The 27,886-nt window shown below is 48.1% G+C and overlaps 1 protein-coding gene across 1 annotated transcript in view; it reads right to left on the reverse strand.

The window, feature by feature from the left end:
* Window positions 1-19,216: 19,216 nt before the first annotated feature.
* The window catches only part of TGM3 (transglutaminase 3), a 39,600-nt gene continuing 30,930 nt past the window's right edge, over window positions 19,217-27,886 (reverse strand). The window contains exons 10-13 of the mRNA XM_027620412.1: window positions 26,504-26,812; window positions 24,267-24,424; window positions 20,170-20,303; window positions 19,217-19,795 (exon numbers count right to left, since the gene is read on the reverse strand). Of these exons, the coding sequence (XP_027476213.1) occupies window positions 19,648-19,795; window positions 20,170-20,303; window positions 24,267-24,424; window positions 26,504-26,812 (749 nt within the window). The 3' untranslated portion in view covers window positions 19,217-19,647. The remainder of the gene's footprint in view (window positions 19,796-20,169; window positions 20,304-24,266; window positions 24,425-26,503; window positions 26,813-27,886) is intronic.

A 27,886-nucleotide genomic window follows, 5' to 3' on the forward strand; every position in this document is an offset into this window, starting at 1 on the left:
CATGCACAGTTGAGGGCTGGGGCACCACACTGAACACAGGTGCATCAAGGAGGCACTCGAATATCATATGCCGAGGCACTGGCCCACCCTGCCTCCACCTCCCTCTTGACCTTCCCACTCATGATGCTGGCAGCTGGCAGGATACACCTGTCAGAAGGCTGACGAGCTCTGAAAGAAAGGCTTTAAGATGCCGAGTTGGAGTTTCTTAGCTAAACAACCCCAAGCTGTCACCGCACCATGACACTCCTATCCCCAGGCATCCCCAGGCCTCCTACCAACGCTTTGGGGACCCATCCTTAACCCTGAGCAGACAAGAATCATCAGACAACTGTAGAAAACTTCTAATCATGAGAGAGGGAAAAGAAATAAACATACTAAAACAAGAACCTTGGACGAAATGCCTATTTGAGGAGAAACATTTCAGGAAAGTAAACCACGTTTGGTATCCTCAGAACCGTGAGAAGATACTGTAGCCATGGGACAAAAACAAGGTGTGATAAAAAAAAAAAAGGAACATTCAAAACAAAGAGTTCTAGGAAACTACAAATTTGATAGCAGGAATGAAAAATTAGAATATAGGTCTTGGAAAAGAAAGTTGAAGATATTGCTCAGCGAGTCGTGTAAAAAGAAAAACAAGGAAATATGCATGATAAAGAAAAGATAAGAAAATTTCTAGGCCAGTCCATATGGTCCAATATCTGAGCCATGGGAATTTCATAAAGATATAGATGGAGACAGACATGAATTATCAATGAAATATTTATTTATTTATTTATTTTAAAGATTTTGTTTATTCATCTGACAGAGAGAGACACAGCAAGAGAGGGAACACAAGCAGGGGGAGCGGGAGAGGGAGAAGCAAGCAGGCTTCCCGCGGAGCAGGGAGCCCGATGTGGGGCTCGATCCCAGGACCCCGGGATCATGACCCGAGCTGAAGGCAGACACCTAATGACTGAGCCACCCAGGCGCCCCTCAATGAAACATTTAAAGAGAATTTCTCAGAACCAGAGGACATGCCTTTCCAGGGCGAAAGGACTTTCTGAATGACAAATTGAATGGACTACAGGTGAATAGGGACACCACCAGGTCTTGTGAAATTACAGAATAGTGGGTACGAAGAGAAGATCCTACAAGCCCTCAGGGGAAAGCAACAGATCATATACAAAGAATTGGGAATGGAAGTGGCTTTCGTTTTCTCAGTAACACTAGGATGAAGAAAATTCTGAGGGAAAATAATTTCTGCTTCAGAATTCTTGATCCAGCCAAACTGGAAACCAAGTATGAGGGTAAAATAAAGACATTTGTAGACGTGTAAGGTCTCAAAAGTTTTACCTCCAAGGACCTTTTCTTGGGAAATTACTGGAGCATATCTTGCAACATAAAAGAGGAAATAAGCCAGGTAAGAGGAAATGATAGGTGATACAGGAAATAGGAGCCCCAACGGAGAGGGACAAATTCCAGAATGATCCAGAAGGGAGACCCTAGGACTCCAGCTGGTCACTGGGCATAGGGACCAGCCAAGTCCAGGGTCCAGCAGGTCAGAAGGCTCTGAGAAGCTTCTCTAGCATGTTAAAATGGATGGAGTAGCTGAGGTGTCCACAAATCTTGAGAGGCTATTTCAACAATTGCCAGAGTGTTTGATTTTTGAAATAGTAATAAGTACATAGAAAATGAAGCAAACATAAAGCCTAGATTTTAAATCATTAACTCCAGAAAAAACCTATTTTGTGCAGGAAAGGAAGAGTCAGCACAGTGCGGGCCGCATGGTTGTTATAGTAATGTACGCACCACATAATAATCCTACCAAAGTTATGACGTAACCACCCTGGGAAGAGGAGGATGGGAAGACTGCCTGGGGGGGGGATGGGGGGTGGGAATTAAGAGGACCTGACCCTCATTTTTCATGGTGGGAAGTCAAGGGAGAGTCGTCATTATATTTCTGAAAAATAAAGAAGCAGCAATTAAATTATCCAGAACATGTTATTTGAAGACATGGATGTAGACTTTTATTTATTTTATTTATTTTTTAAAAAGATTTTATTTATTTACTTGTCAGGGAGAGAGAGAGAGCGCGAGCGAGCACAAGCAGGGGGAGCGGCAGGCAGAGGGAGGAACAGACTCCCTGCCGAGCAGGGAGCCTGAAGCGGGACTGGATCCCAGGACCCCGGGATCATGACCTGAGCCGAAGGCAGATGCTTAACCGACTGAGCCACCCAGGTGTCGCTGGATATAGACTTTTAAAAATCCTGCATAATAAATTACCACAAATAGCAGCTAAAACAAACATATATGAAGAAATGTTTGGTGGCTCCTCAAAAAGTTAAACATAAAATCACCCTATAAGCCCGTAATTCTACTCCAAGGTGTATATTCAGAATAATTGGGAACAGGTCCTCAAACAAGTGCATGTATACCATGTTCATGGCAGCATGATCCACAATGGCCAAAAGGGGGAAACAACGGATGCATGAATGAACACATCGTAGGGTATGCTTACAGAGGAATATTATTCAGCCATGAAGAGAACGAAGTACTAATGCCTGATATAACGTGAATGAGCCTTGGAAACATGCTAAGTGAAAGAAGCCAGACACAAAGGGCCACACACTGTATGATTCTTTGTCTATGGAATATCCAGAGTAAGTAAGACCAGAGAGACACAACTGATTGGTGGTTGCCAAGGGCTGAGGGGAAGGGAAATGGGGAGTGACTGCTTCATGGGTATGGAGTTCTTGTTTGGGGGATGAAACGGTTTTAGAAATATATAGAGGTGGTGGTTGCACAACACTATGAATGTACTAAATGCCACTGAATTGTTCGCTTTAAAGTGGTTAATTTTATGTCATGTGAATTTCATCACATTGAAAAAAGAAAACCCTATATAATCTAATTGTATGGTGTCATTCTGGGTTAGTGTGTATAGCAGCCCACTAACCTGATGAAGGGAAGCTATCATGAGGTAGAGATAACCATCTCCTTCTCCTCCTCCTTCATCCGCTGTTCCATTCTGTTTTCCGGTCTAATTCTATTCCCCAAAATGGAGTAGTACACTTCCCTTTAAAGAATGGAGTGAGGGGTGTGCTTATTAGTGTCTTTTGAAAATGTTCTGAGCCTCTTAAACTTGAGTAGTAATCAAATATAGCAAGTCTCTATTCTCCAGCGTGGGGAGGAATATCCAGAAATTATGACCTGGCATATGTGAAATAACACTCTGGTTTTGTTTTTTGTGTTTTTTTAAGATTTATTTATTTACTTGAGAGAGAGAGAGAGCATGAGTGGAGGGAGGGGCAGAGGAAGAGAGAGAATCTACAGGCAGACTCCCTGCTGAGCACGGAGCTTGACACAAGGCTCGGACCCAGGACCCCGAGATCATGACCTGAACCAAAACCAAGAATTGACCGCTTAACTGACTGAGCCACGCAGGCGCCCTTAAAATTCTGTTTTAGAAAAACCAACCAAACCAAAAAACCCAGACAACATTAATTTCACAGTTTCTGTAGGTCTAGGCTTAGTTTAACTGGATTCTCTGCGGAGGGCCTTACCTGCCTGAAATCAAGTTGTTGGCCAGTGCTGTTCTCTCATTGGAGGCTTGAGCTTCTCTTCCAAACTCATTCAGGTTGTTGACAGACCCTGCAGATGTCAGATCGTGGTCCTTGTTGTCTTGCTAACTGTCAGCTGGGGACCGCTCTCAGCTACTAGGAGCCATCTGCAGCTACTTGCCAAGTGGCCGGCCCCACAGACAGTTTGCAGCATGGTTGTTTGCTTTCTTGCAGGCCAGCCAGAGCAGGTCTTTCTGATTTCCTCTTTTGCAACCAGGCAGAGAAAATTTGCTTTTGAAGGACTCACCTGATTAGGCCAGGCCCACTCAGCATAATCTCCCTTTTGCCATGTAATGTAACACAATCATGGGGGTGATTCATAGTTTCTATCCACACTCAAAGGAGAGGGGATTTTTAAAAGGGCAAGGGTTATTGGTGGTTGTAATAGTCAGGGTCCTCCAGAGAACCAATAAAATATATATAAAGATATTTATTACAAGGAATTGGCTCATGCAGTTATGGAGGCTGATGAATCCCAAGATCAGCAGAGTGAGTTGCAAAGCCAGAGACCCAGGGGAGCTGATGGTGTAATTCTAGTTCAAATTCAAAAGCTTGAGAACTGGGAGAGCCAATGTTGTCATTCCAATCTGAAAGTCAGTGGCTGGAGACGCTAGAAGAGCCAGTGTTTCAGTTTGAGTCTAAAAGCAGAAAAAAACAAACAAACCAGTGTCCCAGCTTGAAGGCACCCAGGCAGGAGGATTTCCCTCTCACTCGCAGGAGACTCTGCCTTTTTGTTTTAGTCAGGCCTTCAACTGATTGTATAAGACCCACCCACATGAAGGAGAGCAATCTGCTTTATTCTATCAATTTAAATGTTAATCTCATCCAAAAAGATTCACAGAAACACTCAGAATAATGTTTGACCAAGTATCTGAGCACCCTGTGGCCCAGTCAGGTTGACATAAAATTAACCAACACACAAAATCAACCAAGCTCATAGATACAGATATCAGATTGGTGGGTGCCAGGGGTGTGTGTGTGTGGGGAGGTTGGTGAAATGGATAAAGGGGGTCAAAAGTTACAAATTTCCAGTTACAAGATAAATAAGTCCTGGGAATATAATGTACAGCATAGTGACTACAGTTAAGAATATTGTTTTGCACATTGGAAACTTGCTAAGAGAGCAACTCTTCAAAGTTCTCACAAGAAAAACATTTTGTAACTATGTATGGTGACAGATGTTAATGACTTGCGGTGATCATTTCACAATATATACAAATATAAAATCATTTCACTGTATACCCTGAAACTAATAAAATGTGGTCTGTCAATTATACTTTAGTAAAAAGAAAAAAAATGAACTGTCACAGTGGCCATCTTAGAATTCTGTTTACCACAAAAAGGGAAAGAAGTTGCCACAGGAGAGAGAGTGGTTAGGGGAAAGGAAGTGGGTGATTGATGCTTTTCATACAAACGTTGTAGAGTTACTGGATTTGATTTGTCATGCACCGTGTTCCCTCCCCCATCGCCTCCATGGAGAGAATTCCGGGAAGTCAAGAGGTCATGACCACGGGGAGGTTATGACCACAGGGAGCATGTGACGCCATCTTTAGTCTTGATCGAACAGCTCCACGCCTGCATCTAACTCCTTCCCCACATTGGTCTCCAAGAGATCTATTCCCCAGGTTGGTCCTCTTGTTGGTGGATTGGACAGTGCTGTGTGTACCCCTAGATCTGAGAAGTGGACCAGGGCTGACTATTGGTGGATGGTGCCGTGACACTGGAACACGTTGGCCCAGATGTCGCTTTTCAGTGAAACTTTTAATTTTGAGATAATGGCAGAATCATATGCAGTTCTAAGACATAACACAGAGAGATCCGAGGTACCATTTTTCCAGTTTCTTCCAGCACTAACATCTTATAAAACCATTGTAAAATATTAGAATCAAGATGCTGACTTTAATACAGTCCATGTGCTTTGTTTAGATCTCCAATTTTACTCATATTGATGTGCGTGTATTTAGTTTCATGCAGGTTTTTATCACCTGTGTCAGTTTGCGCATCACCCCACAGCCAAGATACAGAGCAGTTCCATGACTACAAGGACCCCTCATGTTGCTCTTTTATAATCACACCCATCTCCCTCCCGCACGCCCCCTTCCCATCTCCAGCCACTGGAAACCAGTAATCTGTTCTCCGTTTCTATCATTTTTGACTCTTGAAGAATGTTAGGTAAATAGGATCATAGTATGTAATCTCCTGGGATTGGCTTTTCCTCTCTTCCACATGGCATAATCCCCATGAAGCTCATCTAAATTGTGTTTATCAATAGTTTGTTCCAAATGCTGGTGAGGATGTGGAGACCCGGAATGACTCATCCGTTCCTGATGGGAGTGTAAAATGGTACAGCCACTCTGGAAACAGTCTGGCAATTTCTTATAAAACCAGACATGTGATTCCCAGACGACCCAGCAACTGCATTCTTTGGCATTTATCCAGAGAAATGAAAACTTATGTTCACGTAAAAACTTGGACACCAACGTCCATAGCAGCTTTATTTGTAAAATTCCGAAAGCTGAAAACAGCCAGCCCCTTCCCCTAAACCATGGGTGAATTGTTTACAAATGGCGGAAGAGCCACACCATGGAATTCTGCTCAGCAATAAAGAGGAATGAAATATTGAGACACACAACAGCTTGGAGGTCAATCTCACCCTGAGACCAAAACCAGGTACAGGCAGGACAAAACAAAACAAAACAAAACAAAACATTGAGAAGTGTTCTTTTTTTCTGTTTTCTGTAAGAGATTGCACAAACTTCTTGTTAATTCTTCTTTCATGTTTGGTAGAATTCTCCATCTGGGCTTGGAGATTTCTTGGTGGTCCTTGTGGCAGGATCTCCCTTGCCAATGCTGCCCAGTACCTGGCATCTCCGGGTGGGGAGGGAAGCCCTGGCTGCCTGTGGGATTTAGATGGGTCCCCCTTGCCAGAGCTGGGGTCTGCTTGGTGGTGTCAGAGTGACACCTGTTTGATCCAGGGAAGGAATGAGCCTAACTGGACCACCTTCAGTTGCTATGTTGGGGGTTGGCTGTAGGCTGCCTTCTTCGGTAGTGTGGTGGGTGTTAGATGCCCTGCTGTTGTGTTACTCCCCTAGTCCTGGGGTCTCTAACCAGCTCACCTTCATCTTACCACCTTTCTTCTGGAAGGTTCTCTCGTGGTTGTTGTTTGGCAGAAGCAGTACTTGTCAGGAAAATGTGAAAGTCATGAACATGGTTCACAGTTGACCCAAGTTTGGGATCTAGGGATGGATGACCTCTGGGGCCATCAAATCCCTCTGTTTGGGGGCAGGAGAGTCCTGATGACAGCAGTCAGAGTAATAAAAACAGTCCCTTGTCAGCATGTTCGGCACATGACAATTGGAAAAAAAATTTTAAATTTATCGCCTCATGTAATTTTGCTCAAAGAGGCTGAAAATGTGTCACTATTTCCGTTTTGCAGATGAGGAACCCAGGGCTCAGAGAGAGGCGACTTTGGCCAAGGATCACACTGCTGTTGGTTGTGGTAAGACAGGCGCTGTGTCTGCCCCTCTCCCACGCTGCCCCTGCTCTCCCCCATCTCTGTGTTCCGTGGCTCCCCACCGGGACCACGGGGAGGCCTCTCTTCCTGGACTTGAGTTGTTCCTGAGGGACTGAGTCTTTGGTGGAGCTGGCATCTCATTCTGAGTTTTATAGGTGGCACTCTTCAGCAGGAGAGCAGGCCGGTGCCTATCTTGGGGAACTGCCCTCTGAAACAGCCCAGGGGCACTTGGCATCTGTCAGATCAGGTGACTAGACACAGCAAATAAACCCGCTTTGCCTCCCTTGAGCAAATCCCATGGCATGCAGTGTTTGGGGTGCTGGGCAGGGCTGGCATGGTTAACACGCAGAAGATGGAACAAGCCTGCCTACCGGGCTGGGGCCTGTGTTGAGAGCCGGACCCCCTCCTATAGGTGGGAAGATGAGGTCCGGAAAGGCCTCCAGCGGTTACAACATGGGGGTCTTCATGATTCTGTCTTTGGTTCTCTTCTCTCATCCTCACCTACTACAGATAGGGTTGTCTAAAATAACAAATCAAAAGTGTATTATTATTATTTTTTTTTAAAGGGAACTCATAGAGACAGAGAGTAGAAAGGTGGTTGCCAGGGGCTGGGGGTTGGGTGGGGGAAACTGGGAGGGGTTGGCAAAAGCGTACAAACTTTCAGCTATCGGATGAGTAGGGTCTGAGGATCCAATGTACAGCATGGTGATTACTGTTGATAAATACTGGATTGTGTAACCGAAATTTGCTAGGAGAGTGGCATGCAAGTGTTCTCACCCCCCCCCAAAAAAAAAAAAAGAAGATAAATCTGTGAGGGGATGGATGTGTTAATTAACTAGATGGGGGGGGAATCGTTTCACAACGTGTACGTATATCAAATCGTCAGGGTGTCCATTTTAAATATCTTACAATTTTATTTGTCAATTTTACCTCCATAAAGCTGCAAAAGAGAGGTGTCTAAAGTTAAAATAGAAGTTCTTTCATAAAGAACGGAAGTTCTATTCAATAGCAGTTCATTCATTACCCTTAAAACCCCACCATTCAGAAACCACTCCTAACTGGAAAACAGTGATTCTTAAGCTTCTTTTCTCCTCTAAACATTCACCTTCAGTGACCTTGTCCATACCCATGACTTTGAGCATCGCTTATAGCTTGAGGTCTTTTGAATCTCTGTCTCCGGTTTTGAGAATTCCAGAATTCTAGAATTCTAGAATTTAGAAACCGATAACCAATGTCTACTGGAACCTCCACCAGGATACCCCTCAGGCACCAAAAACTCATGTCCAAGACCAATCTTTTTATCTCCCCTCAATCTGTTCTGAAAGCTTCATTTCCCACCCTCTGACCCCTGACAGAAGCCCAGGCTCTCTCCTCTGCTCCTCCTGACTGCCAACTCCTTCTTCCCGTCACCATGGCCTGTCTCCCATGCTTCCATTTTACCTGAAGTATTTTCAGTGTTGTATGAAGTTGAGTGCATCAATCGTTTCCTTTTGGCTACTTTTTCTTGAGTCCAGAGGGCTCCTTGGAGGTGAAGAAGGCAAGGCCACAGTAGTCAAGGAGTCCAGGGTCTAGAGATGCTTAAGGCAACGGTGATCACCCACCCAGGAGGGGCCCTGGCATGTGTCTTGGGGAGTCATGTTGGGGGCAGTGATGAACGGGGTCTTAGTTTGGTCTCCTCTGAAAGCAGAATTTAAGACAAGGGCTTGGGTGCACGTAGCTGATTTGGGAAGTGATCCAAGGAAGCAGAAGTGAAGGAGCATTATGAGTGACGTGGAAGGGAGGAATGGCAATACAGTGTTAGCCTTAATAAGTGTCCCACCCAAAATTCGTATGTTGAAATCCTAACCCACCGATGTGATGGTAATTGGGAGGTGGAGCTTCTGGGAGATCATTAGCTCACGGAGACCTGAGACTTCGTGGATGGGATTAGCGCCCTTATAAAAAAAGAGACCCCTCGGGGCGCCTGAGTGGCTCAGTTGGTTAAGCGACTGCCTTCAGCTCAGGTCATGATCCTGGAGTCCTGGGATCGAGTCCCGCATCGGACTCCCTGCTCAACAGGGAGTCTGCTTCTCCCTCGGACCATCCCCCCTCTCATGCTCTCTCTCTATCTCATTCTCTCTCTTAAATAAATAAATAAAATCTTAAAAAAAAAAAGAGAGACCCCAGAAAGCCCCCTGGCCCCTCCTGCCACGTGAGGATGTAATGGGAAGTCAGTAGTCTGCAATCTGAAAGAGGGCCCTTACCCGAACCTGGGCATACTGGTACCCTGATCTCGGACTTCAGTCTCCAGAACCGTGAGAAATGAATTTCTGCTGTTTATAAATCACCTGGTCTCTGGTACTTTGCTAGAGCGGCCTGAATGGACTAAGACAATTACTAGGGGCAACTGGGGTTTAATCCTGCTGGGCACTTTCTGAAGAACTGTATGGAATACACCTGAGGACTGTCCCTCCAAAAGATGGTAGGGCTGATCCCAAAGTACGGGCCAAATTAAATCCTTTATAGGCCTACTACAGACACCGGTGGTTCTTAAATGTTAGTGTTCAAGAGAAACTTCTAGAGTGAAGGTAAGTAAGTATGTCTATTTCTAGGCTTTGTCTACACAGATCCTGCACCAGAAGCAGGCATTACTCTGTTTCTAGTAAGAATGTTTGTCTTAAAGTCTATTTTGTCTAGGGGGCGCCTGGGTGGCTCAGTCGTTAAGCGTCTGCCTTCAGGTCATGATCTCAGGGTCCTGGGATCGAGCCCCGCATCGGGCTCCCTGCTCGACGGGAAGCCTGCTTCTCCCTCTCCCACTCCCGCTGCTTGTGTTCCCTCTCTCGCTGTGTCTCTCTGTGTCAAATAAATAAAATAAAATAAAATACAATAAAATCTTTTAAAAAAAGTCTATTTCGTCTAACATTAGTATAGCCACTCCGGCTCTCTTTTGGTGGCTGTTTGCATGGTATGTATTTGAGCATCCTTTGACCTTCAACATTTTTGTGTCTTTGAAGCTGAAGTGGTCTCTTGTAGACAGCATAGAGTTTGGTCATGTTCTTTTATTTACTTATTTTTTATCCATTCTGCCAACCTCTGCCTTTCTGTGGGGGGAAAATCTCAGGGATGGACACAGAGAATTTACTGCAATTACCATTAAGATAGGATTCACATCTGCCATTTGGCTATTTGTTTTCTGTTTTGTGTCTTCCTTCCTGTATTACTGATTTCTTCTGTGTTGAATAGGTGTTTTCTAGTATACCATTTCCATTCCCTTGTTGTTTCTTTCACTGTAATTTTTAACTTATTTTCTTCATGATTGCCTGGGGGTTACAATTAGTGTCTTAAAACAATCCTGTTTGGATTAATACTGACTTACTGTGAACGGCATATGGAAACTTTACTCTAGGATAAATAGCTTTCTTTCCTGCTCAGTCCTTTGTGTCATTATTTTTATACATCATGACATTTTTATACATTATGAACACATCAACATAGTTTTATAATTCTCTTTCTTCATCAATTTGCTAAAGGTTTGTCAGTTTTATTAATTTTTTTCAATAAACCAATATTTTGCTTTGTTCAGTCTTTCTACTGAGCGTTTTCTGTTTCATTTATTTTTGCTCTTTTTATTCTGTCCTTTATTCTAGGCAGCCTGGTATTGTTTTATGCTGTTGTCTTTTTTAAGAATCCATACTGGATTAATACATGCAGCTATAACAAGCTCCCCTGGTGCTTTTTTTTTTTTTTTTTAAGATTTTATTTATTTTTATTTGACACAGAGACAGAGATAGTGAGAGAGAGAGAGCACAAGCAGGGGCAGCGGCAGGCAGAGGGAGAGGGAGAGGGAGAGGGAGAGGGAGAAGCAGACTCCCCGCTGAGCAGGGAGCCCGATGTTGGACTTGATCCCAGGACTCTGGGAACATGACCCGAGCCAAAGGCGGCCGCTTACCAGACTGAGCCACCCGGGCGCCCCCCGCTGGTGCGTTTGATGCACTCACTCTCTGTGGTGCTGATTCTGTCTTGCTGCCATTGAAGTCACCTGGTTTCCTGGGTCCCTCCTTTCCCAGTTGCCGAATTTTGGAGGCCAGTTCCAGTCTAGGGCTCCCTCTGTTGGTTATCCTTAAGATTGCAGCAACCCATCCCCAGCCGTCATCACGCTTGGGTCTCGCCTTACTATTCAGGGCCCAGCTCTCAGTGTCTACCCCTGTGATCCCCCAGAGAAAGTGGGTCTCTGCTCTATTCTAGGCAAACCCTCAGGCTCTGAGCTGAGCCTCAGCCTGGCCACTCGGCCCTGATTAGACCACCCTGACCGGAGGGGAGGTCAAATCTCCTCTGCTTCAAGAGCCCTTCCGCTTACCTCTAGGCAGAACGATTGTGTCCTCCCTGGTACTCTCAAACCCTAGTGCTCGGATAGGGGTAGTGAAGCTTAGGCAAGGACGATGCTTGGACCAATGCTTGGCTCTGGCAATAATAATTAAAGCTGCCCTTTCCTGAACATTTACTCTGCCCGGCACCGACAGTTCTAAGAGCTCAGCATGATTAACTCAGCTCTGTGAGGCGGGGGACCAATATCATCCTCATTGTACAAATGAAGAAACTGAAGCACAGAGAGTTTAAGTAATTTGCCAAAGTCATATAGTCAGTGAAGAGGCAGAACTGGGATTCCCTAGGCAGTCTGATGCAATAAATAATAGTATGTATTATTTTAAATAATTTAAATAATTTTATTCATTTAATAATTTAAATAATTGGCTTGATGATTAATTTATTATTAATCATTTATTTTGTTGTTTCTGTGTTCCGGGCACTGTGAATTGCTTGATATTCATGACCACATTTAGTTTTGCAGATGAAAAGTCGGAACTCAGAGTGGGAGCCAGAGAATGGAATGGACTTGCATTTCCTGCCCCGAAGCTCCTCTGAGCCGGGTGTCTGTGTGGGCAGAATTCATCAAGGACTCTCAGTGCAGCACCTAAATCAGATCCATCTGGATGGCACAAAATGTGTATGCCTAACGATTGTGAGCCAGTGAGTTTGGAGGTTGAGCTGTGAGAATCTGTGTTCAACAAGCACTCCTAGTTGATCCTGATTTATTATGAAATGTGAGAAACCTTACTGCCCTGCCTCTTCCACCCACTAGAGCACATCCGACCGGTCATCTTAGGTGCAAGTGACTTGAGCATGTGTCTCTTTCCCTCGACAACAGTTAAAAGTGCGTTTGATGCAAGTAGTAGAATCTCTGGTAACAGTGGCTCAAGTTCTAAAGACCTTTATTGTCTGTTTAATAAAATGTCCAGAATTAGACATTCTCAAGGCTGGTGTAGCAGTTCAGTCAAAGCTTTCTCCTACATTATCTTTGGCTATTGGCTTTTCTTCTTCTTCACACTTGTTGCTTCATAGTGACAACATGGCTGCTGCAGATCCAGGTATCTTGTCCAAAGTCCACAGACTTTGATGCAGCATGAGCACAGTCATATGACTTAGGCTCAGCCAAGCCCATGTTCTCACTTGGAATTTTTAATTGGGAGCTGATGACGAGAAGTGGGGACAATGAGGACTCCATTCTGGGGGACGATGGTGATCAAATGTGGTTCTGGTGGTCAAAAAATGGATTCTAGTGCTACCTTATTCTCAGGTCACCACTCGTGTGCTCACTCCACGGGTTATGTGATGCAATTTTGTCTGTGATGTTCCCCCTGCTTTCTAAGCCTGGTCCTCTGTCTTCTTCACCCAGGTCTGTGAGTTCCCTGACGTCCTTTCGAGATTTCCTTCTCTCCTTGATCCAGCCAGAGTCGGTTTCCATTGCGTGCAGATGGGGCTACCAAGCTTGGCTCCTTCCGGTCTTAGCTGAAAGACAACTCCTCAGAGAGAGCTTTTCTGGCGCAGGGAGAAGGTAGCTTGTTATTCCCCAGGACAACACCATGTCTTTCCTTCATCAGACTCATCACAAACTGTATTTTACTTGTTCGTTTGTTCTGTCTGGCTCCGCATGAGGATGTAAACTCCACGAGGTCACGGACCATTGTGTTCTGTGTTTGTGGTGCGGTGCCAGACACATAGCAGGTGTTCAAGGGGGTTGTGATGGGCTGAGCAGATGCAGAGATGACAGATGGATGGTATATTTGGGATGAGGCTGATGTGGGAGGCACCTGATGGGCAGAGAAGTCCCTTACCTCGGATCTCATCCTTCAGCCCCCCACATCTTCCCCTTCGTGAGGAGCAGGCACCTCGTCGACTCTGAGAGAGCATCATGAAGAGAAATCCCTGCTCTTCAACAGAATCACAAGGGCTGTCCCTGCCCTGGGTGGGAAGGGTGCCTGCCTCCCCAACAAACAGGTACCGGTCAAGCACAATGGGGAACAAAAATAAAATAATATTTAGATAAAAGTCTATAATTAGCCCTAATTCCTGTGCCTAATGCCTACTTAGACATGGATAACCCAGGAAATGATAGGGAGACATAAATGACACTAGGAAATCATTCACCGGGCTGACATGTGTTGGAGCTTGTTCCGGTTACTACTGATGAACAACAAACTACCCCCAAACTCAGTGGCGTAAAACATCCATTAATCATTCTTATGAACGAGGATTTCGGACAGGGCATCGGGGGGATGGCTTGCCTCTGCTCCATAATGTCTGCGGCCTCAACTGGAAGTCAAGAGAGAGGGGTAACTCAATGTCTGGGGCTGAAACCACCCGAGGGTTCCTTGCCTCATACGGTTGGTGGTTGACACCGGCTGGTGGTAGGAACCTTAGCTGGCCTTTCGGCTGGCCCGCCTCGGGGGGGCCCCTCTGTGTGGCCCTGCCTCACACCAGAGAGGCTGGGTTCCAAAGATGAGTGCCCTGAGCGAGTGAGCCAGGCAAAAGCCATGCTGTCTTGTATGATTTATTAGAAGTCAAATAGCATCACTTCTACTGCAATCTGTTCGTCAAGATAGTCTCAAAGGACAACCCTTTGAAAGGGAGGAAATTAGACTCCACGTTTTGATTGAGTCTGGAAGAGCATATGGAATTCTAATTAGTATGTGGCCCTTTTTGGAAAATGGAAAATTTAATCTGGCACAGGGTTCCTCCGCCTGCTCGGTCCCCACCAAACTGAAATTGACTCTGGCCAGTCAGGGTCAGGTTCTCCCCAGTCCTTGTCATTCTCACGTTTAGCAACACAACCTCCTTCTCTTGTTTCCCCCTGCCGGGATCCCAGGCCCCCTGTCTGAACAAGAGAGAGTCCTAACATCCTTCCAGGCGAGCTCTCCTCTGAGAAGTCCTCCCTGATTGCCCCAGCCTCCCAGCTGGACCTCAAGCCTTCTTCCACCACCCCCCTTGCCCCCAACCCTGCTCCTCCTTCCAGGACTGGCATGGAGCTCTCAGCACCCGGGACCTCGACTGAAGAAGATGCTTCTTGAGCTTAGGAGGGAGTCTCAGCACAGTGGTTAGGGGGTTGGATGCAGAAGGGTGGCCGATGGGGGGGCAGGAGTGAGCCTGGAGGGGGTGGTAAAGAGCCTCCCACTTCACAGTTTCCCAGGGCTCACGTGGCGGAGGAAGAGCAAAACATCTGTGCTCCAGGAGGGTTGGAATCATTGAAAGGTTCAGGCTACCAGAGAACGTTGTTCATGCCTCCTTTCTCCATAGCCCACATCCAATCCCTGGGGACATCTGGTGGGCTCTGCCTTCTTCACCACTTCTCACCCCAGAGCCAGAGGGTTTCTTTAAAAACACAAGTCAGATGCTGTCGTTTCTCTGCTCAAAACCATCCTGGGCTCCCCATTCAGTGTAGGAGCCGAAATCCTTACAGTGGCCTTACAGTGTTACCTCTCCCCGCTCCTCCACCGCTCAGTTTCTGTCCTGATTCCTCCCAGCCTCCACTGCTCACTGCAGGAACATTGTTTCTTCTGTGCTCCAGGGATACTCCCCCCTCGGGGTTTTGCCCCACTGTTCCTGGAACTCACTCCTTTAGATCTTCACACGGCTCTCCCTCATAGTCCATGCTGGGTTTCTACCCATATATCACCTGTCAGAGGGCCTCCCCTACCCACACCCTCCCCAACACATACCCACATCCTGGATTTTATTCATCCACTACACTTTGTGTTTATTTGATTATTCCTTTGAATACCTATCTCCCCACATTCACCCCTGTACCTCTGCCTCCCCATGATGACAAACTTCCAGAAAGTACAGATCATCTGTGCTGAATTCCTAGAACCTCGTCACAGGAGGGGCTCATTAATCATCTGTGATTTGGTGAGATCTTGGCCATGGAATTTTTAATGGCTTGGTGACCCTGAGAGGTCACATCTTCCGGGATCAAGTGAGTCAGATTGCCAGTGTCATACACAAAAATATCAAAATCTCTCTGTAGAGTGATGCCCCCAGTTCCCACAGGCATTTCAAATTTAAACAGACGGGGGCACCTGGGTGGCTCAGTCGTTAAGCGTCTGCCTTCGGCTCAGGTCATGATCCCAGGGTCCTGGGATCGGGCCCCGCATTGGGCTCCCTGCCCCGCGGGAAGCCTGCTTCTCCCTCTCCCACTCCCCCTGCTTGTGTTCCCTCTCTCGCTGTGTCTCTCTCTGTCAAATAAAATCTTTAAAAAAAAAAAAATTTAAACAGAAGTCTAGGCCTTCAGCCATCAGATGTTTTTTTACAAAAGCCTGCAATTACACAGTGGGACACTAGGAGGCACCCCAATCTCATCCCTCAAGGGCTGAGAAAAATCTGGAAGGGCGCACTCCAATCTCAAAACTTGCCTGTCCTCTGGGGGAAAAAGTGGACGAGGAGTGGGGAAAGGGAACTGTTTTTTCATTCTTCTGTGCTTTTGCATTTAGGCAATTTTTTGGTGACTATATTTGTATAAAAATATTTTAATAAATGTGTCTGTATATATTTTAAATTTTTTTATTTTACAAGAGAGAAAGCTAACTTACTACACAGTGGCCATAAACTCAGAAGACATAAGTAATATTATTTTATTTTGTTCCAGATTGAACCCCCTTGATTACATCTCCTGAAGCATGCTGTGTGGGTTTATCCCATGAAAATCAAAGACATAGATCATCCAAGGCAGCATGAAGGATTAATGGAATCACGGCGTTAACACTCCAATTTTGTCTCAGTTTTGCACAGCACAACAAATTATGCTGTGCAATAATTCAAACACCTTGGATTGATCAGGTAATGTCATTGAACGTATCGTATATTCTAATGTGATATCAATACATCATTTTTATGCACATTTGCCTATGTTTCCACCCTGTAGATCGGCAACCATTGACAGATAAATGATTGCAATAAAATATTGTAGGTGATCATAAAGGCATATGAAGGCTAGAATGAGAGCAGAGAATGGAGAGAACTTGCTCTGGCCTCTGTTGGTACACAAGGGTGGGTAAATCATGTCCCTTTTTGAAGGTTGCCAGGAGGAGAAACAACATAACGGGGGAACCCTTCCTACTGGGCAGGCTCCGGGAGATGCTGGTTGAATCCATTGATCTAAGTCTGACTTCTGAGGCATGTATGATCAAGGTCGGGAGGAAGAATGGCTGAGAACCAGAAGTAGGGCAGATGAAGAGGCTGCTTCCGGGAAAGGGGCTCTCGGGGCCCCTGCTGATGGCACCTCCTCAGTATGGGAATGCCAGAGCTGGTAAATAAGCAGTTGTGGGAAAGTAGGTTGGGAGGAGGCATCCAAGAATGCCTCCCCAGGGCTGGGTGCCACGGCAGAGACACGCTTCCTTGAGTTTCTGTATCATTTACCTCCCTGTCTCTTTGCAAACCCGTGATAGAATTTATTGCTGGATACCTTTCGAGAATTTGTGTAGGTAACACTGCATAACACAGGGGCTAGGCCCTGGAGCCAGCCTGCCTGGGTACTGCCTTTACTAACTCTCCCATGACCTAATTAACTGTCTGAGTCTTAGTTGTGTCATCTGTAAAATGAAGGCAATATTAGTCTTTTCCTCAAAAGATTGTTGGAAGGAGTAAATCCACAAATACCAAAAAATGCTTAGAACAGGTTTCTGGCTTCTGGTCTGGCAAGTACAAAGCTTGAACATCGTCACTCCATCCTAACAGGTACAAAGCTGAACAAACCAACTCTTTTTAGAACCATGAGAGAAATGAGGTCACCGTGCAAACACCAAAACTGGAGACATGATGGGTGAATATAGAGTCATAACTTACAGGAGCAGAAACCCCCCGAGCAGAATCTTCTGTGGGAGCCAGTGTTGGGGTAGGGAAACCTGAACTGTGGTTGATGAATTGCTGGAGGCTCAGTGTGGACAAGTCTGAGCGTTAAAAACTCCAAGGGGTCCTCCAAGGGCACTCCACACCTTTGTGACTTTTACCCCCAGGAGCCCTACTAGATTCTCCCAGTGAAGATCAGAGAAAAATCCCCTCATGCTGCAGGAGGAGGAAGGGAACATGAAGAAGGGTTTTGAAATATTTTGAAATATGCCAGAATATTCTGGCATACTCTTCATAAGAAGAACAGAATATTCTTCTTAACAAGGTCTGCCCTAGGAGAAACTATTTAACCAGAACCTGATCTGTTGGGGTTTTGTCAGCATCTAACTGAGACCCAGAGGAAGGGAAATACCCAACCTTGACCCCCTCTCACCTTCCACGTGGGTGAAGGGAAATACACATCTCCAGTACACTCTCGCCATACAGTCTCCCCTGTGGAGGAGGGGCAGGAACTGAGAAGCATGTGTAAAGTTCACAGTTCAGGGGCACAGACTCACAAAAAAGCAGACCTAATCATAGGACTATAGGACATATAGGACATAGGACTATCTCTTCTTCCCACACCTGATCACCACATTACTAAAGGTTATTTTCAGCAGCTCATTTTATCCAGTGCATCATGTTTGGCTCTCGAGAAAAAATTACAAGGCTTACTACAAGGCAAAAACACAGTTTAAAGAGACAGAGGAAGCACTGAAACCAGACCCAGATACAGCAGGGATGTTGGCATTATCAGACCAAGATTTTAAAATAACTATGATTAATATGCTAAGAGCGCTAATGGATAAAGTAGACAGCATGCAAAAGCAGGTGGGCAATGTAAGCAGAGAGATGGAAAGCCTAAGAAAAAACAAAAAAAGAAATGCAAGAGATCAGACACAATGTAACAGAAGTTAAGAATGTCTTTGATGGGCTTATTAGTAGACTGGACATGGCTGAGGAGACAACCTCTGAGCTTGAAATAGCTCAATAGAAACCTCCAAAAGTGAAAAGCAAAGATTAAAAAAAAAAAAAAAAAGACTGGGGGGAAAAAAGCAGAACAGAGTATGCAAGAACTGTGGGACAACTCCATATGATGTAACATAGATGTAATGGGAACAACAGAAGGAGAAGAAAGAGAAAGGAATAGAAGAAATATCTGAAACAATAATGACTAAGAATTTCCCCAAGTTAATGTCAGACCCCAAGTCACAGATTCAGGAAGTACAGAGAACACCAGGCAGGATAAATGCCAAAAAACCCCTACACCTAGACATATCATTCTCAAGCCTGGACCAGTCCCTTAGATTCAGAAAGCGAGGCATGATTGCTAAAATGGGATTCATCGGCACAAGTGACAGGAAAGCTATGGACTCTGCTTGGGGTCCTTTCAAAGGGCGAAGATTGAGGAGCCATCAGAGCACGTGGGAAGGCAGAGAAGTTTCCAGCTGAGTTAGCAGGGCCGTGGCCTCCTGGCAGCAGGAGGGGCAGTGTGGCTTCAGGAGAGAAGAGCCCTATGGGAGCAGATGTGAGGCCACCATGGGAGCCTGCTCCGCAAAAGCGTTCCAGAAAAAACTCTGACGTCCCTTCTTTGCTACCTGCAGAATTTGGCCGGCAGCCACACAGAGAGTGCTCGAAGCCTGCCTGGGACAAGATGCTCCCTCTCCAGGCACCCTCCTCATCTATGTTTGGACATCCTATTAGAAAGGTTTCCTAAATTCACCTGAACTGTCTCTCTAGTTCTGCCCCTGGAGAAAAAGCCCGCTCCCTTTGGACGTTGCCATGTGGGGAACAAGGCTCCTTTGGGGTCCCCCTTCTCCCGAAGAACATGGCCCCCACCCCTCTTTCTCCTCCACCTCCTTAGGCAAAGCAGCAGTCTTGGAGAGCCTGTGCTGATTTTGTTCTTTTTAACCTTTATTTTGAGTGTAAAGACGTGAGCGCCAACCATCCCCCTCCCCCCATGGTGGCCCGAGGGAGACGTAGGAATGTCCCAGCTGCAGGCTTGGAGTAAGAGTCTGTCTTCTCCCCCATATCCATTCAGAGAGTCGCTGGGTCAGGGGCCCCTCTGTCCTGCAGCGCTGATGGGCTTGAGGGCCGAGCAGGGCCATGGGGCTCCTGGGAATGTGCAAAAGTGAGCAAGTCCCAGGCCGGGGTCGGGCCAGCCCAGCCTGGGAGTGAGGGAGAGGGTGTGTGCCCGAGGCTGGGGGCCCAATCCAGGCTGTCTTGGGGGGCGCTGTGGGTTTCCCAGGCTGGACAGCGTGGGCAGGGGGCTCACTTCACAGGTGAGCCCTGCCTGCTCCGTGTTACCCAAGTTTGTATGGGAGCCCCTCGGGCCCTTCACTCGGCCACGTCGATGGACAGCATGGCCTTGATCGCCGGGAACTTGTTGCAGGAGAAATCGGCGAGCAACTGTTTGGTGCCGCTCCGGGTGGGCAGGATCTCAAAACGCACTCGGGACCGCTCCTTGGGGCGCAGGGTTGGCACGCTGGTGGGGGAGGGCATGGGTCAGTGTTGATGGGGAGGCTCACGGGACCTCAGGCAAGGTGGGCCCTCTATGGCCCTCAAGTCCTGTGCTGGTGAGGTGGCGCCTTCTGGCCGCCTCCCTGGGTCATGGACCCCGCGAGCCCTGGGGCCCCTCAGCGGGGGGGGAGGGAGTTCCGTGATCTCCCACAGACGCTGAGCCCTGAGCACCAGCCCCAAGCTCTGGTGATCTCAACTTCCTGGGAGTTCGAGTCTGGCAAACCCCCAAACCAGAGGCAAATGTACAACCCCACATGCAGGTTCTCCCCGGGGCTGTGGGGAGGCCCCCTCGAACCCCCTCCCGCCATCCCCCACTGGCCCCTCAGGCCTGGGACTCACTCGATCCGGAGGCTGCCCAGCAGCAGACCACTGCCCTCCACCATCAGCACGCAGTCTTTCACCGGCTCGTCCAGCGGGTTGGAGAAGAGCATCTGGACGTTCACGGGCTTCCGCACCCGGGCCTGCTCCAGCACCTGCGGGGAGAGGGGTGACCGGGTCGGTGAGAGCCCACCCGGCTGGGCGGGCGACTTGGGGATGGGGAGACATCATGCAGGGGGTTCCTGGGAAACTGCTATCATCTCCATGCTTCGGACGGGACCCCCGGGCTCAGAGGGAGAGGCGGCACATCGTAGTGGCTGAAAGCACTTTAGCTTCCCCGCCGGGTTCACGGTCGTCCTGGGAAGGGCAGCCCCGCTTCCCAGGACAGCCAAGCTCCATGTGGGCTGCTCAGAGGGCTGGGGACTATTTCATTCTGAACTTAGTGACAGTACTTTCCTTGAGGCTCCTACTCATGGGTCCTGTTCCTCCCCTTCTGGCCTGGAAGTGCCCTCCCCAGGAGGCCTGAGCCTGCTCAGACACCCCCGTCTCCTCAGAGCCTCATGCTCTTCTCCACAGGCCATGGCATTGGGCCCCCACCTCAGCTCAGGCCACTCTCCTCCGATGACATCCCAGTCTATCGCTGTCCTTCGAAACTTCTGGTGCCCAAAGCTTCCCTGTGTGCCCTGTGGGGTCTGGACAGGGCTCCTGCACCCCACTGTCCTTGGTCAGAGGCTGGAGAAGCCTTGGGTTTCCCGTCAGAAAAGCCACCTGGACTGTATGTTTGCCGTCGAAGGGAAAGCTGTGCTTCTGCCAGGAAACAGCCGTGACTGAGCAGACACGTCATCTCTCTGGGCCTCAACTCCCTCATCTGGTAAAGAGGGCTAATCGTCCTTCCCTGCCTTGCATGGAAGGAACTGAACGAGATCATGGATGCAGAAGAACACGTCTGGGAAATAGAACCTGGATCGGTGTGGCTGCTGGATTTCTTTTCTCTTTCTTTGAGGGATCATCTATTGTTAGCGTGGTTTTCCTTTTCTAGCCCCTCATCCACACAGCTACCATTTGGTAGCAATAAAGCTTCAGTTCAGATAAATTCAACAACCAAGGCCTCTCTGGTTCCAGAGCCTTTGCCCTTCTTACCAGGCCCTGGGATATCTACCAGTACTTTATGCACAGCATGATCTCTACTGTAATTCTTCCCATGGAACTCACTTACGGCTGGGACGTAATGTGCAGCGTGAAGCATAATTTTATGCCATTGGGATACAACATGGCTACATAAACAGTGCCATATTTTTCACATTGATATTCACTTTGAGATTTTCATGTATTTGTTCTTCTTTCCTTATTGTTGCTTACCACCGTGGCCCATTGACCCATATCTGTAAAGGCACCCAAAAGAGAGGATAAGAGCCACCAGAAATCTGTGTCTGATCATCAGTGGTTCATGGGCCAACATGAAGGACATCACCCTTTGGAACAAAGTTCAGATTTCATGGTCTGATTCCAATAGAACATCGTCAATGTCTGCTGTCAATCCGTGCCAGATAAGATCATGGGATTTCACCCAAATTATTATCTTTTCATAGAGATTACCCTCATGAGTTTAAAAATCTGTGCCTTGCTCTGAGTGAGCTATGTGCTGATTCTTTCATCAAGACAAGAATGTGTTGATGCTCTGAAGGCTGAAGTAAAGGTGAGGTTGTGTTAGGAGGAAATTCACACAAAGATGTCCAAAAGAAGAATGATCAGATGCCTTTTTTTTAGAGGCGGGGAGAGGGGCAGAGGGTGAGGGAGAGAGAGCATCTTAAGCAGGTTCCACGCCAGCATGGAGCCCAGTCTCACAACCCTGAGATCATGACCTGAGCCGAAATCAAGAGTTGGATGCTTAACCAACTGAGCCACCCAGGCGCCCTCAGATGCCCTTTTTTTTTTTTTTAAAGATTAAGTAAGAAAGTTCTTGGTGGCACCTTTTCAGCCTGTTTATATTCTGATCTCCTTTCTAAAGATATTATAGACTCTTTAAAGACAGAGTTGACTTGATATGGAAATGCGAAAGATGTAGAGCAAAAGTATTGAATAAAAGATAAAGCTATAAGAATGTTTGAGGATAAAGGAGTATAATGGGGAAAATCTACCTTCCCTTAAACACTCATCATTTTAGCATGGAATGTTTTCCTAACTGAACTGGCTGCTATCTAGGGTCACCTCCCAGCCTCAGGGGGGCATCAGCCCTCGGCTGTCCATCACGTCTGCAGGGATGAGGCACAGTTCTTGGAACTGTCTTAGGAATCAGGAGAGGCTTCAGCATGCAGAGGACAAGCGCAGACTGAAAATGAAGACTCTTGTGGGTGGGGCAGAATGCACAAGGGCTCAGCTCCAGTTCTGGTTATTTTACAAATTTGGATTAGTTTCCAAGATACTGTACCAGGGATGACAGTGATGGGCCCAGAACGGGGTAGTGCCTCCCCTGTTGGAGCCGACCGTCTGGTAGCAGACCAAGACCAAACAAGTAGACGAATAAAGGTATGACTTCAACTAGAACAAAGTGAGAGGACAGAAGGCTCTCAAGCGTGTGTAACTGGAGACCATGCCTGATTGGGAGAGGGTGTGGGAGGGGGCATGTAAGGGAAAGGCTTCTCTGAGGACAGGACACCTGCAAGGGAAGTATTTTATTATCCCCATAACAGCGTTGGGGCACCTGAGACACAGAGATCAAGGGCTACTCAGTGTGGCTGTTGATTCATGGTGGTGATTCAAGGGCTGAACTCGTGCCCCTCTCTGCTTCCCCCCAAACTGCCTGTCCGGTCACTGGCTCCCCCTCTGAGGTGGGGGACTGATTCCCATTCTGAAGCACAGTCTGGACCAACTGGAACAGCGAAAGAGCTCAGTCCCAGGCCAGCCGCAATGGGAGCGTGTGCCCTTGGTCTCTGCCCTCTGAGGTCAAGAATCCCTGCAGCTAGGGTGCAGCTTAGGGAGAGGTGGGACCAGGGCAGCCACAATTAGCTGGCTTCTCTAGAAATCTGGGGCTTGGAATGCTGGTGGCATTGTGATGGGATGGAAAAGGCAAGCATTGTCTTGGCAGCCAGGGCAGACAGGAGATACAGCAGGTGTGGGTGGACCTGATCGTGAGGCTCTCCGTGGGACCCCCGCAGGAAGATCCATCTCCTCTGCGCATCCATCCTCCCGCCCTTGCCTGCCAGCACCTCACCCCTCAGATCCGTGCTGTCTGCCTCTGGTGGCCTCCGCCCTGGACCGGCGGGAGGAAAGGGTGGGTAGGTCCCAGGTAGGCTGGACAGGAAGGGATGGGCTTGGAGTCAGCACAAGTACTGGCCTGGTGCTGAGGAAGGGACAGAGTGGTCCCAGGTGCCTCAGTACACCTGCAAGCCCCCCCCCCCACACACACCTGGGCTCCTGGGAAGGACCCTGGGAGCCAAGTCACAGCCAAAAGCAAGCCCTAAAAGCAGAGACAGAGACATCCTCATCCTCAACCCGTGAAGATGCTGTTGCTGGCTGTGGACACAGCCAGACACCTAGAAAGGGCCCTGGGCTGGGAGTCCAAGGGCCTGAGGTCCAGCCCTGGCTCTGGGCAGGGATGACAGTTCTCTTCTCTTCTCTGGGCCTCAGTTTACTCATGTGTGACGTGGCAGGGTATGGGAGCATGAGAGTGGGCTCCTAAGAGTCCACGATTCTGTAACTCTGGCATCTTGAATGTGGACAGAGGCAAGCGAGTGGTGCTCCATTCTCCACCAACATGGCCAGGGGCTGGGCCTTGGGCTCCCTGCGGGCAGGACCCTCCCCTTGTGACTCTTTGTGATTCCTGAGCCTGGCAGAGCCCAGAACACAGCAGGTGCTCAGAGCTGAGTGCACCAGGGAGCCGAGGAGTCCCTCTAGCTGCTTCTTGGCAGATACCCCCAGTGCATCTGGGACCAGAACCAAAGAAGCCCATGGGCCAATGTGCCTATTTATCACAAGGAACAAGGACGCTGGTCTGAGCAAGAACTCTGGCCAATTCATGTGGCAGAGGCTGGACCTGAGCTAGGCCCAGTTCCCTGCCCCTCTCAACAGGGAAGGAGTTTCCTGGTGGCTCGGGTGTGCACCCCTTCACCCCCCGTTACCTCCAGGGTCAGGCTGGGGTTGTCCAGGATGATGTCCCTTTCTACCAACACCTCAGCCTCGTCAGACACCTGGCACACAGCTGTGGTCCGGATCATGTTATCTGACTTCAGGTACTTCTCATACTGAGCATATGTAATCTTCACGGGATGCTGTATTTCTGGAAGGAGAAGCCAGGGAGGGCAGAGTGAGAGGGAGGGTGGGCTGACTTCTGGAACTTTCAGAGCTGAGGTCCAGCCAAGTTGGTGGGGATCTGGCCGGGAAGGTCTGCAGCCCCGGGCTTGACTGAACCCTCCCTGCCTGTTCTGTGGGAAACATTCCTCCGTTCTGTGCAGCCTCCAGAGCAGAGGCTGGGGAGGCCCTGGGCCTCTGACTGGCTGGGCAGCTTCCCAGGAGAATAGGATGGTAGGGACCAAAGCTTCCTCCCGTCCTGGACAATGTCAGAGGGCAGGAAGAATACAGAGGCTTACCGATTGCCTCATGATGACAACAAATAATAACTAGGAAGGGAAGCCGGGGATTGGCTCCATACGTGCTTAGGATCCTCCCAGGCCAACTAATAGTCTGGAATTCTGTTGTGACAACACCCCAAGCCGCCTCCCCCCTCTGGTCCCTCCCGCTTCCCAGTCACCCCCACACACCTGGCAGACGCGGCTTCAGAAGATTCCCCCCACCCCAACATCATGCTCTTCCTCTTCCTTGTCACTTGAAATTTTCCACGACCCCTCGCTGCCTCAGAAATAAAGGTCAGACCCCTCGATCTGGCCCTGCGTCACTGCAACCTAACTCCCCTCTCCCTTGAAGAAGTCCTTGGTGCTTCCCATCGGTCCTTTGCCAACACAGATATATGGTCACTTCCGTGCTTGGACATGCATGGTTCCCTCACGTGGAAATGCCTTCCCCGGCTTCTGTCCCTTTACTTGGCTCCCCCCAGGCCTCAGGGCCCCTCTCCCTCCTCTGTGGTCTGGGTAACTCCCACCTCTCTCTCTCGGTGGTGATGCTTGGTGGCCTGGGGTGCCCCGGCACCCACAGGGTCATCTGCTCTTTGAGGAGGAAGTAGCCTCTGACATTCCCACTCGAGAAATTAGCCTGGCCTGCCCTGAGTAGGCAGACGAATGTGCTGAATGGATTTTTAAAAAATTTTTTAACCATTTCCCTCATGTGAACTATTTTTGGCCTGCAAAAAATAGCTCTCCCCTTGGGTTTTGAAGGTAGCTAGCAGCCTGGCGGTTGCTTCTGGTGTGGGGAAGATTTCTGCTACAACTCCGCCAGAAGCCAGGTTGCTAGGGATGCTGCCTTCTGACAGGTGTAAAACATCTCAGTTTCCCTACAGACAGAGCTCTTTCAAGATGGGCTGTACAATTAATCAGTTTTTATTTATATGAAGCAAAGAGTCACCCCACCCTTGTTAATCTGCTTTGTAAGGCTCAATTTTTCATAACAGCGTGGAGGATTTTGCCAGTGTGAGCACACCTGCATGCTAATCCTCCCAGAGTGCCAGGCTTTTGCTGCTCCACCTCGCTCCTTTCCCAGCAGCCACGGGTCTCTGTTCCTCCCAAATTCTCAGGCATCACTGCCCTGGGGAATCAGGAGACTCCCCACCTGGCAGCTATGAGGGGACGAACACTGGACAAGGGTGTAAGACCTTGCTGTATGTTGCAGCCCTTCTGGGGTCAAACCTGAAAAGTGATTCATTGTGGGGTGGGGGTGGGGAGTCCCTGGGGCAGGGGTGGCAGAAGTAGAATCTAGAAGATGAGGGGTGGGCCTGGATTTAGCATTAGGAAACCCAGGACCAAGACCCTGCTTTCGCCACTTACTAGCTATGACACTTAATCTCTTAAACAAGTCACCATCTCTCCAAGCCTCAGTTTCTGCCTCTGTAAAAGGTGATACTGAAATCTGCCTTTTTTAGTAGGTCAAACGAGAGAGGATCTAAGGAAGCACCCTGCGTGCTGAGTGAAGTGGTATATACCTCTAAGGGATATCGCAGTGGGGCTATTAACTGCCAAAGCCTCCCTCCTTCCTCCCCCCTGGTGTGGAAGGATTCTGGTCGGCGCCACCCTGATTAGCACTGTTCGCCATGACAACTTTCAAGCCTTCAAAACCCATGGCTTAACCACAGCGATGGTGCGCTGCTCCTCTCTTATCTGAATCCGTTCCAACAGGAACTCTCCAACCCCAAAAGAACATCAGCCATCTTGGATGCGTGGCGTCCCCCACAAACCACGGGATGAGTTACCTTCTTTGGGATCCAGGGCTATTGTGACGGAGTCTTTCCACACCTCGTGTACCAGCGTGCCGTTGTAGACAATGGTCCAGGCCGTCATGTTCACGGTCACCGTCTTCATGTCGCTTGTCAGGTTTTTGAGCAACAAGGCCATGTTGACTTCTTTGCCCACCTCCAATATGCCAGTGACCTTGAACTTCCCCAAGATGCTGGGCTCCCTTTCCTCTCCTGCCAAGTGTCTCGCAGACGTGGCGCTAAAGGACCCGTGGGGTTTAAGTTTCCCCAAGGCCTTTTCAAACACTTGTCTCTCCTGGCTGGAACCTGCATGGTGGGAAAAGAGGGAAGCTTCTCAGGGACGGAGTGGCAGCCTGGGACTCGTTGGCTCTGCAAGGATTCTGATCCAAGCAAGTGTCCCTGCTCTCCGGGTCTCTCCATTTCATCCTCCTTAGTGCGAGGCGCACGGACCAGCTGGTCCGTGCGCTCTCGCTGACAGCTCTGCATGTCCAAACGAGCTGTGGGGAAAACTTTATCAGCACCTGTACGAAGTTACCATATGGCCTGATATTTGGCTCAGGCTAACTAGGTTAGATTTCCTCTTCCTTTTCTTCGTTTTATGTATTTCTTTATTTTTGGAGAAAAGGTCTCTTGTGAGAACAAACAGCTCCTTTAAACACAAGTAAAAAAACTGAGTGGAAAAAAGGTTAGAATGAAATTATAAGCAAAAAAAAAAAAACGAAAACAAAAAAAGGTTATGGTTTAGAATTGGCTTCATTAAAAAATTTTTTTTTTCAAACCACTTTTCCATGTTATTCTGCTTTGTTTCTAAAGGTCCTTCGAGGTCACAGAGTGGAGCTTCTGCCCTTGTCAAAAAAGAACTCCCCACTGTTCGTTTGGTCCCAGTTATGACTGGTTTAAGTTGTCGAGAGACTTTAGGTTTTAAAAACACAAAGGACCGATTTTCTGACTCTGACTCAGATTGTGAGGGCTGTGGAATGTGAGCACGGCCATGGTGTACCCTCAAAGTCATGGCTTTTGGGCACTAAGGTGAGTAACCACTTCCAAGCCTCTGGGCCCATGGTGGCCACATGGTTCACATAAGGCTCCCTGCCTTGACCTGAAGACAGATCTACTATTAAGGAGAAGGTGTGTTGACCTTCCAGGAACATGGGCAGACATACACAGAGAAGAATTACCATGTTTATACCTGCAGACCATACTTAGGGCCCCCATCTTCCCCAACCACCGTGAAGTTTTGAAGACACCAGATGACTTATTATAAGCACTTTAAAACTTAGCGAAGCCTTTCCAGTAAGTTCCATGTAACAACTGGCTGAGACCTCAGAGGCCAACTCATCCAAGCCCATCATGTTAAAAGTAAGGTCCTAACGACAAGAA

The sequence above is a fragment of the Zalophus californianus genome, chromosome 8 (assembly GCF_009762305.2).
Source record: "Zalophus californianus isolate mZalCal1 chromosome 8, mZalCal1.pri.v2, whole genome shotgun sequence".
Taxonomy (NCBI): Eukaryota; Metazoa; Chordata; class Mammalia; order Carnivora; family Otariidae; genus Zalophus; species Zalophus californianus.